Source organism: Phaseolus vulgaris, chromosome 3 (genome assembly GCF_000499845.2).
Source record: "Phaseolus vulgaris cultivar G19833 chromosome 3, P. vulgaris v2.0, whole genome shotgun sequence".
Classification (NCBI taxonomy): Eukaryota; Viridiplantae; Streptophyta; class Magnoliopsida; order Fabales; family Fabaceae; genus Phaseolus; species Phaseolus vulgaris.
The window spans coordinates 1366242-1378090 of record NC_023757.2 but is presented as its reverse complement, the minus strand read 5'-3'; the positions used below and the strand labels follow the sequence as shown (position 1 = coordinate 1378090).

Below are 11849 nucleotides of genomic sequence, written 5' to 3'. Positions count from 1 at the left end.
GAAAGTGAGCTCAAATGGAGATAAAGATTCTACATATATATATATATATATTTACGTTTAGTCTAATTTCACAAAATTGATTTAAGTAAGGTTATTTTACAACTTACATACTATAATTTGCTTGATGTCAAGTTTTCAACAAATGCCAACTAGAAAAAAAACATTCATATATATCGAAGCATTATAACATATTGAAATTTGTTTGGCATTCCTATGACATTTTATATAAAAGATTATTTTGAAAAACTTTTATATCCGAACTAAGTCGATACCTCAGTATTGTAGTGTCTTAAGGAATTAATATAAAGAAAAAGAGAGAAACATATAAAAAAGAGGTACTTGCTTCTTCTTTAGGGTGAATACTTTGAATGTGATTAAAAAATTGTTTTATTTCCTAAATTTGTGTTAAAATTAAAAGTTAATCTCGAACTATATCTAGTCTTTTTAAGAATTTTCACTAATCAATTACACAAGTATTCTCACATCTTCAAGTTATATTGAGTATTTTATGTTCTCTAGGTTAGAACGAGTATTTATAGTTCACTAGACTAGACGTTCTTAACTTTTCCTTGAGATTAAAAACTTTAAAAAAAACAAGAAAAACTCTCAAAGAGAGTATAAAGAAAACAGACAAGGGTATAACTTCACAATGTGAATAATAACAATGGTTTAACATACGCAAAAGACTAGATGCTCTTATATTAGACTCTCACTAGACACTCATTGTAACTTTTGTAATTTTAGCAATATCACTTGAATAACTTGAATTGCTTGACTTGTTCTTGTTTAGTTCTTCATCTTCAATTCTTTTATATATTTTTTCTAAATCTATCCTCGATACTTGAATATGTTAATTTTTTATTTTGTAATATCTTTATATCTTCAAAACTTTTTGTTGAGATGATTTTTTTTTCAAGTGAAAAAATCACCACCTAAGGTCACCTTATCACCACCAACACTTTCGTCGAGTAAATGACAAGAACTCATAAACTCCATTTTCATATACTTCACTAAAGCGACGAACATTCATCCCACTATGATCCATAACTAAGTACATTACAAACTTCATTCTCGTGTGATTCTCACTTTTCTAATTGAAAGAGGTGTTTTACCCATTTTAGAAAACATTTTTCATAATTCATTAATAGGTACAAATTAAGTCTATTATCTTAAATTTGATAAAATTTCAACAACATTTCACATTAGTATTAGTAGTAAATGAAATGAAAGTGGTTACAAAGAGAGTGCATGCCACTAATATGCACTTGGAGATGAGAATGAAGCAACCTATATCCTTCAAACAGAGATGTTGTTATAACATAGCCCTGATTTATATCAGATTTCTCAAGCAGTGTAATGATGGAAGTAGAAAATTGAACTGAAAAACCCACATGCTCTTATGTAGTTAGCATGCATGCATGACCACTGCTACGGTTATAACAGTTATAGTTAGCAGTTGGAATTACTGCAATGATTAAAAGTTATTCAGTTAAAGGTTATATATAGTAACCATGCAAGTCAACTCATGCCATCACGTTCATTCTGTCATATTCTGATCAAAGTGACAGAAAGAAAAAGGAATCTCTGGAAGAAGGTGGCCACTGATTCTTCTTAACCAGTACCAACATACCAATGAATCTCTGGAAGAAAGTGATGAACCCTTTTCTTCTTCATGGTATTTTCTTAATACCTTTCTAGTTTCATCACTTTTCTTTGTTTTCTTTTTCTTCTAATCACTCTCTTTCTAGTATCCAACTTACCTATAATGGGGTGTATCTGCATTTATCTTTACTTTCTTTTTCTTCTTATCACTCTCTTTCTACTATCCAATTTTACATGTCTTGATCAATCATTCTAATTTTTCTTTCTCTGGCTGTTGCATGCAATGTGTATTCTCCTTCTAAAAGAATAGGATTCTTTAACACGTTCTTGCTGAAAATGAAAAAAGCTATTATTGTTTCAATGTTAATAATCTCACATCTCGTTAATAGCTTTTGCATAATTTATAGGGAAGAGGAAACTCGCAGCACAGCCACATGGAGCTGCAGAATGTTGAAAAACAAGTTGAAACCACGGAGCATCTGAATGTTGAGGAAAATTTGGAAACCATAGATGTGTACAGTGATACCATGCAAGAACATGTTGATATCTTGCAAGAGCAGAATAACCAAGAAGATTTGGATAGCATGAAACTGCAGAACATTGTCACAGAACAGCAGGAGAGTATCATTGAAAGGCAGAACGCCCTGCAATATTTGGAATACGTGAAGCTGCAGAATATTCTCATGGAGGAGGGGAATGTTCGTGAAAATTTGATAGCCATGGAGAGGGTGAACAGAATAATGGAGAAGCATAATGGTCAAGGAAATTCCGAAACCATGGAGCAGCAGCAGAATGATCAAGGATATTTAACAACAACCTTGGAGCCAGAGCAGCAGCAGCAAACTCTTCACATGGATCAACACAATGATAAATGCCCTGTCTTAACCATGGAGCAGCTGAATGTTGAGGAACATATCTTAACCATTGATGAGCAGCTTGCTCCACCACATTGTGTGGCAGAACAATTTCTGATCCCGGACCTGCAAAATTTTCAAAAAGAAATTGCAACCCTGGAAGAGCAGGGTTTCCAAGAATATTTGGATGGCATGACAGTGCAGAATATTCTGATGGAAATGAAGATTGTTCTGATGGAAGACCAGAATATTCTGGGGGAACACCAGAATGGCCTAGAACTTATTGACATGCTGCAGAAAGGTTTCATGGAAGTGGAGAACATTATCATTAAACATCAGAATGGTTCAGAAGATTTGGAAATCACAATGCAGAATATTCTCATGGAGGAGAATAGTGTGGCAGAAGAATTTGCAACAGAGGAGCAGCAGCAGCAGAATGTGACAGAACAGTTTGCAACAGAGGAGCAGCAGAAGAATGTGGCAGAAGAATCAGCACCAAAGCAAGAGCATTGGGAAATACAGAAGGATCTACAAAGGCACGATCTAAAGCAGTGGCTCCTTATACCAGAAAAGAACGGAAGGAAATTTTTGTCACCTGTGATGAAAGCTGTTTCTGCTGATGCTATTGAAAAAGGAATTGATGTGAGCATTTGGGATGTGGACACCAACACCAGCCACAATCTGGTTCTCACCAAAAACTCACGGTCTCATGTTTTGACGGCTAATTGGGTCCATGATTTTGTGAAGAGAAGGGACTTAAGGTTCAATGATGTAGTTGGTCTTCATTGGGATGCTTCCAAAGAACGCTTCAATTTTTCTGTTCTTTCTAGGGGAAGTGCTAGGCAGTGAACAATGAAAGTTATGCAGAAATTTTCACAAGTTGTTTTTTCTGAGTAACAGATTGATTACCAGATCCAGGGAATTCCACATTAAAGCTTATGATATGAAATGAGGAAGAGCAAGTTTTGTTCATATGAAATGTGAAATTTTGTTAGATTTTTTTTACTGTATTTGAAAATGAAAACAAATCACCATTAGGATATAACATGAACATGTAAGTGGAGATAAGTTTCACTACGAATTGCCTCACCCATCTAATTGTTGATCTATGATTTGTAACTTGGCTCATCTGGCTTCCATCACAAGATAATTCATGTCACCTACAACAATCTTTTCTTAAACAATTTTCCTATTGAGAATCAAACTCATGACCTTTACTCTAATACCGATTCTTGGATTAAGCGTCTACCACTTGACCAAAATTTATAGTTGATAGTCAGGGTGAAAATCTTTCTACTTAAGATTATAGTAGCCCAAGTGTCATGATTTGATTGTGACTTGACCCACCTAACATCTGTCACTGGACAATTGATGTCACCTGAAACACTAATGACATTGTGTTTGGCCTAGTGTGTGTTACTAGAATCTACAACTTGCTTAAGTTTTTGTTTTTAATCAGTAATAATAAATTAATAAAATGGAGCCCTTGGGGTGCTCCAACCCATAAACATGATATATCATATTTACAACACATCCTATAAAATATACCTTCAAACATGTATATCAAGATACATAATTATGGAGGTACATTACGTCAAGATTATAAGAATCATACATCATTTGTAGTATGTATATTGCATATCTCCATACCTAAACTACAACGTCTTTTCTTGAATATTTTCTCCTTCGGAATTATGCATTTGTAGATCAACTTGACTCAATTTTCACACTTAAGCAATATTTTTCACACATAACCACATATAATGAGTGTGATATCTTTAAGTAATGAACTAGATAATCAAGCGAGTATAAAAACATATCTTACTCAAAATTTCAAATACTCAATATATGGGACACAACTTTAAAAATTTTCTTACAATGATTTAACTAAGTTTATAGTGCGTGATTGTCACTTTGAGTGACAAACACATGATTTTCATTCCAAGCAATCATTGTTTTGCATCTCTCTTAGAAGAGATATAAACTTGCATTAAATAATATACCAAACATCCTAATTTAAAGTGTTGGTTATCCATTCTAAGGAATATATTCCTTTTGCTTATAATATCTTCTATTTCACTTAAATTTATGACTAATAGCTATTTTTTTTTTATAAAAAATATATATTTGTGAGAATGATTTTAGACTTACTATCTATGACAAAGTATTTCTTTTACAAATATTTTTTGATACCTCACGTTATTTGGTCACAATATTTTTTGGGATGATTTTTAAATGTTGAGACATATTTTTACGTCATAAAAGAGTATTTTTCTAATTATAATGACAACTTTTTATATAAATCTACGTAACAATAAACAATTTTTGAAAAGGGTATTTCTTAATGAAAAAAATGGCTAAAAGTGAAAGAATAAAAGGAATCCCTCTTTCAAATGGTTGGATTTGGTGTGAATAATATCCAATCATATCACCCCATGCCACCAACACCTTTCTTGAAAGTAAAAAAAATTATTACAAAGTGAACTTTAAGCTTAACTTAACCCCATAAAACCAGCTCATGAGGTTGAGGTTTGCACCCACTTATATACAATGAAAGACTCTAATCTCTAGTTGATGTGGGATCTCCAATACTCGTTAGGATAGGCTCGAAATGGTTCTGCTACTATATTACGAAGTGGACTTTAAATCTAACTCAACCCCATAAAACCGGCTCATGAGTTTGAGGTTTGCACCCACCTATATACAATGAAAGACTCTAATCTCTAGTCGATGTAGGATCTCAAAAAAATTGAAAACAAATTAACATACATGCCAAGTGATGTTCAAATAGTTAACAAATTCACATACAAATTCAAATATTATTAGTAGTAGAAGGCAATTGAAATGAATTAGATTATGAATCATGGCATTCTCTAAAGTAGAAAGGCAAAAAGGTAACAAAGGAGGAAAAAAAACATGTGTTATATCTTATATACATTCTTCCCCTTTCTTTTAAAATGCAATGCTTTTGGTGCTTATATTATGCTATTCATAATTTCTTTATCACCAAAAAACAAAATACTCAATTTCTTCAAAAGAGGAATACTTTATCTTCTTTAGACAGCTCATTCTCTCATGAGAAAGAAAAAGCAAGGTAACTTTTTTTTAATCAGAAAAAATAATAAAATAATACAACAAAATTTTATGGTAATTTGCTTTTTTTTATAAGTCAACGTGTTTTAATAATTTTTTCTATCAATAAAAAAAATGAATTAGAAACAAATACCAAAATATTTTTCACTAGTTTACATATCTATTACAATACACCATATAGAAAAAAAATAAAAACTTCCTATTGAACTCATCAAACTCTGCATAATTATCTAACTACCTAATGAAACATGTTTTAATCCATAAACTAAATGTTGGAGATCCCACATCGACTAGAGATTAGAGCCTTTCGTTGTATATAAGTGGGTGCAAACCTCAATTTCATGAACTGGTTTTATGGGGTTGAGTTAAGCTTAAAGTCCACTTTGTAATATTAAAACTTAACTTTCATCGATCAATAGTTCATTTTATTCTCTTATTTTTGAAAGTTTGTGCCTTTTTTTTTAAGTGTTTAGCCCCTCTAAAAATTTGGATAAAATGTGTTTAATCTCTTGGAATTTCAATTCGATTTCTTTAAATTTTTTGTTTGTTTTTTTTCTCTAATTTTGAATATACCACGCTTTTGATTCCCTAATTGACTTAGAAAATATTTCTAAGGCTAAAAAGTTGTTTAGATAACACTACAACGAGCAAAATATTTTAGAGATTAAAAAATTATTAATTTATAAATTAGTTGCAAAATATTTTAAAGATTAAAAAATTATTGATTTATAAATTAGTTTTTATTATTGATAAATAGTTTTTAAATTGGTATCTAATTAGCTATCAAAGTTTTAACTACCAATTATTTAGATTCTAAATAATTTAAAATTAAAGTAATTCAAATTTAATATATTTAAATTTTCATTTCCAAACAAAGGTTAAGGTAAAAATAATGTCAAATTCTCTTATACTATTGGCTACCAAATTATTATTAAAGATATCTCCTTTTGTTTATTGTCTTAATATTTATTTAGAAAAATTGATTAAATGAGTGATGAACTCTAAATTTATGATCCCTTCCTAAATAAAGTTTGAGACAAATATATCATATTACAATAAACGAAATTATAAATACAGTAACATATACTCATTAAAAAATGTTTTATATAAAGGGTGATGAAATAAAGTTGTAATAAGTTGTGCACTCTAATAAAGAGCATTTTATCATTACTTTTTCTTATCTTATCGTTAGAATTTAAAGAACGGTAGCGTAAAAAAGTTTTTAAATTCCAGCTGGAAAAGCTTGGATCATGCAACATCATCACATTTATAAACCGTTGAAATCTAACAACCCTATTAAGCAAAGAGTAATTAAAAAAGTGTATAAGATAATAGTTGCACTTTTTCTTCATTAGTTTAATTAATACTTTAATAAAAGATAGTCAAAATAAAATGTTTTAGAAATTTCTACAAAACAAAAGAAATCCAATCATGTAGTTAAAGTAGAGTACTACTAGCATACAATATCCTGTGTGTTTGGAAGGTTTGAAAATTCTGATTAGTACTTTTATCATAAAAAAAAATATTAAATAAAAATTAATTTTATAAATTAAAAATAATTAGTTGTTGTAGTGACTAAATTAGATACCATTTTAAAGACTACAAAAAATTATTGGTTTCTAAATTAGTTTCTATTGTTTTTCAATAGTTTCTAAATTGGTATCTAATTAGCTATCAATGTTTTGTTACCAAATTTAGAATCTAAATAATTGGAAGTTAAAACCTTGGTAGTTAATTAGATATCAATTTAGAAACTATTTTTCAATAATAGAAACTAATTTAGAAATCAAAATTTTTTATAGTTTCTAAAATAATATCTAATTTAGTGAATATAGTAACTAATTATTTTTTTAGTAGTGAATGTTTAATGCAACATTTTGAATTTGTCTATTGTTGGGATGGTGACTTTTTTGTAATGTCTTTTGGTAACCTATTTGGGCACATCGAGTTTAAAACTCTTGTTATATACTAGTTGGATTATTCCTAAAATAGTTAAATTTATTTTTATTATTTTTTGTCCATGATGGGAAAAACGCATGCGGAAGCAACACACATAATCACAAATCAACTGAAAAAAATAAACAACACAAGATTTAACGTGGTTCGATCGTCAACTGCAACCTACATCTACACATACAACTATTAGGTTTTCATTTTGTCCGGTTGAACACCAATTACAATTTCAATGATCTCTTTAAATAGAAATTATAAAGGGAAACAGTGATTAAGTCCACTCACTAATATGGTGTCTAATCAGCTCAACCAAATTGCTTCTGACTTCATACCCCACAAAATTCACATTCTTACTAGAATTTAGCTGCTAGTTTAATCATATAAAAACAAAGCTGATCACGAATGAGTTGTTTCTCTTTTTGTGTCCCAAAAGATTGTAAACTCTACAGCTTGTGGCAAATCTTAGGGTTTGACAATATGCATGGAAATAAAAAACTAATTACTTAAAAAATGTAATATATATATATATATATTCCTTAAATATATGGGTCAATTGATGAAGCACAATGGAAGCTTGCTCATTAAGGTACATAATCTCTCTCTAAATTTCAAAAGCAAAACTACTTTAAAAAATTATAGGTATTAAAAGATGTCATTGAATCTTTCTGTAGCATATGGCTTTTATACTATCATGAAGGTGCCATGCCAGTTGTATCCATAGTTGATGACCTAAGAATAACCAAAGAAAAAGGTGAAAATATTAATCTTTAAATAGCCCTTCTTAATTGAATCAAGTGACTAATCAAATCAACCAAACATAGATTCATTCCTTCGGAATTAGCCATGAACACCACACTTGTTGGAACACCACTCAGCTTAGTTATCTATGATCAACTTACCAACTCATTCCGCAGATACTTACCTGACTCTGCCAATGAAGGTCAATTGTCAACCACAGCATCAAAGCACAGTACGTAAAACCTTCTTTTTCTTAACCCACGTACAACGTTAAATGTTACTAAATGTTATGGATTTGATAAACTCTTGGAGATTCAATGTTTCAGGTAGAATATATTCTATTATAAACAAGCTTGTTATTGGAAGGAAGGTCGATAGCTTCTCACAAGAAGTACGAGAACATGGTGAGTATACTAATTCTTGCAGACATGTGCATGCTCTACAAGGTTGCAGTTTACACAAAGTGTTAGATTCGAGTTTTATTGTTGTCATCTAACACATGAGAGAGAGAATTCACCCAAGAAATTTGACTTAATTTTCTTCAAATCATATATATGTATACTGATTGATTAATATATATATATATATATATATATTAATCAATCAAGTGACTCGTTGGAGAGTTTGTCAAATAAGATTGTTACCAAGATCAATTTGAAAATGCGTGTGATTGTGGCCAAAAGTTTTTTTTGTGTAGTTTGTATGGGGTGGTTTGAAGTTAGTGTTATGCTTGGCTTGTAGTGACGTCGGTGGATCACAATAACTCATGTTATCATTTTTTACCGTTTAAGATGAGTAGACTATTTAAATATGTTAATGATGTTTGGGGAGCAATTTGGATTGCTGGAGTAAGTGAGATTTGGAAATATAGGAACAATGTCATTTTTAAAGGTGGTATTATTGATGTTTCTAAAATGTTTATTCTTGTTCAATTGAAGGTTTAGTCATGAGTTAGTTCTAAAGTATCTCACTTCTTTTTTTTTTTACTGACGTTTTGATTTTTGGTTTGTTCCTTTGTAGTTTTTTTTGGGTGTTTGTAGGAATTTCATTCATTATTCGTAAGAGGTTTTGATATTGCTAGAGATAGGTTGAGTTTTTCTTTTTCGACATATAAGGTTGTAACATCTAGTTCACATTTATTTATTTATTTTAATAAAAAATATATGTGTATTGATTCATTGAATGTTTAAAACATTGATGAAATTTCAGTGAGACTAGGGGCAACTATAAGTGAGACTGTTATGGGGAAGTTGAGTGTGGGTGCTGAAATTCTTCAAGTTGGTGGAATGAAGAAGGTTTTCAAGCATTTGTTCAGTGTGAGAAAAGGGGAGAAAATGTTGAAAGCTTCACAGTGCTATCTGTCAACCACATCAGGTCCTTTAGCAGGTCTCTTCTTCATTTCCACAGACAAGGTTTCCTTTTGCAGTGAGAGATCAATCAAAGTCTTTTCTAGCAAAGGCCACATGTGTAGGGTCCGTTATAAGGTAGTATTTATTTTTAAACACCTAATAAAAAATCTCTATATTTCTCTTTATCTTTCTTTTCATAATATCATATTTATAATTTTTATAATTTTATTATTAGATGTCACTTTTTTTTATCAGCAACAAATAATATATATATATGAACCACTTCAGGAGTGATCCAACCCATATACAATATACCAACAACCATATAACACAACATCTTTCAGACAACTACACATCTAATCCTGTCAAACAACAACCACATACAAACTAAAAATGAAAAAAGACAGGTTAGAGAATCAAGACACCATTCAGAACAAGAGAAATAAGTAGAGGGAAATTTAGAAGTAATCCAAGACCAAACATTCAATTGAGCCAAAGAAAAGATCTCAGAGTAATTAAACACTCCACCTTTAAAATAATTTATTTTTTCAACAACATTTAAAAAATATTTTTTTTCTTATGACACCAAATCTCACTAACCACCACAATTCAAATATTCCTCCCAAACTCTAAATTAACCGATTCAAGAGTATTACACAACCTTAACAACTTTATTAGATAAACATTCACGTATGATTTTTGGATGGTGATTAGGTGATAGCAATTAATATATTAGAAAATATATATTTAATTACTTTTTAGTAAGTTTGAGATGAATTAGGTTTTGGTTCTTTAATATTAGTATCTATTTTAAGGAATACATTTTTAGAGTCTTTAGATGAACGAACTTTTTTATACGCTTTTAGTTTCTAAACTGTAAGTTTAAGGGATGAATATTTTTTTCCAAAATTTGAATAATTAACATAATTTAATTTTAAATTTGGAGAATCAAAACCTATAGAACTCAATTTTCAGTAGCAATAATTAAAGATATAATATAACAAAAGAATCAATTTAAGGATAATTCAATTCTTATAAAAAACAAAAAAGAAAATTCTTAGTATCCCCTAATAAAACCAAACACCTACCAACAGAAAATAGAAATCATGTAAATACACACAAAACGAAAAAGAAATAGATCAATACTATAAAAAGAAAAAAAAAACCGTCAAAAAATTAACCTCATACAAACCAATGGATCAAAACATCAGTTAAAATAAGAAAAAAAAAAGATAAAATGTATTTGAGATAACCCACGATCAAACCTTCAACTAAACAAGAGTAAACGTTTCTAAAACATCAATCACACCACCTTTAAAAATAACATTATTATCGTGCTTCTAAATCTCACTTGTTCTAAGTTTCCTTATTAGTTATTTTGACATTAATTATTTACATCCGAATTGTGACAGGTTTCAATTCCCCTAAAGAGGATTAAGTACGTGAAGGCAAGTATAAATGTTGAGAAACCAACAGAGAAGTACTTGGAGATATTTACAGAAGATAATTTTGAGTTTTGGTTTATGGGTTTCTTAAAATACCAGAAAACTATCACCTATCTTCACCAGGCCATTTCTCAAGCTAAAGCAACCCCCATTGTGGCTAAGGACACAACCCTTAGTTTGAATATATCTTCATGCCAACACATTCAAATATAAGACTTTAACTGAAATACATTGCTATAGAAAGAGGAACTTTATGAATAGGTATAATCTATCTATGTATTATTTTTGTTAATATATAGGTTTTTGTCTAATTCTTCACAATTTTATTGTATTTTTTTTCTTTTAAATAATAATATTTTTCGTATGATGACAAATGATTGATTGTTCTTATTTGAGGTGTCAGCATAACTGAGATGTTAAGTTGTATAGTGATATCTAAACTTTATAAAAAAAAAATTGCTACAAATATATGTCAATAAAAAGAATAATATAGTAATAATAAAATGTATTAAAAAGAAGAAAGTACATAGAGAAAAATGTCTTTTTCTATTTTAAAATTTTATTATACGCTTAAATTTAATTTAGTGGTATTAGAAAATCATTATATTTGCACGCTCAATGAAAAAATTGAAGAAAAAGACAAAGTTGTTATTTCATATATTCCTTAAAAAGTGCATGAAGAAAACATGGAGGTGTAGGAAGAAACTGCCTAATAGAAGACCAGGGAAGCAATGAACACTTTGGGCCATTTTTCTAAACTCTTTGTATTATGGATTATTACGAAAAAAGAAAAAAAGAGAGATACAGAAAAACAC

At 29.9% G+C, this 11849-nt stretch overlaps 2 protein-coding genes across 2 annotated transcripts; both read left to right on the top strand.

Annotated features, from left to right (window-relative positions):
- Positions 1-2019: 2019 nt before the first annotated feature.
- On the top strand, positions 2020-3449 carry LOC137805731 (uncharacterized). Its single transcript, XM_068605664.1, has one exon. The coding sequence runs from the start codon at positions 2037-2039 to the stop codon at positions 3303-3305; it is 1269 nt and encodes a 422-aa protein (XP_068461765.1). The 5' UTR covers positions 2020-2036; the 3' UTR covers positions 3306-3449.
- Positions 3450-8241: 4792 nt separating this feature from the next.
- LOC137806125 (putative GEM-like protein 8) lies at positions 8242-11408 on the top strand. The gene is made up of 4 exons (XM_068606085.1): positions 8242-8472; positions 8567-8644; positions 9450-9724; positions 11002-11408. Exons 1-4 carry the CDS (start codon positions 8346-8348, stop codon positions 11245-11247), a joined length of 726 nt encoding a protein of 241 aa, XP_068462186.1. The 5' UTR covers positions 8242-8345; the 3' UTR covers positions 11248-11408.
- The last annotated feature ends 441 nt before the right edge of the window (positions 11409-11849 follow it).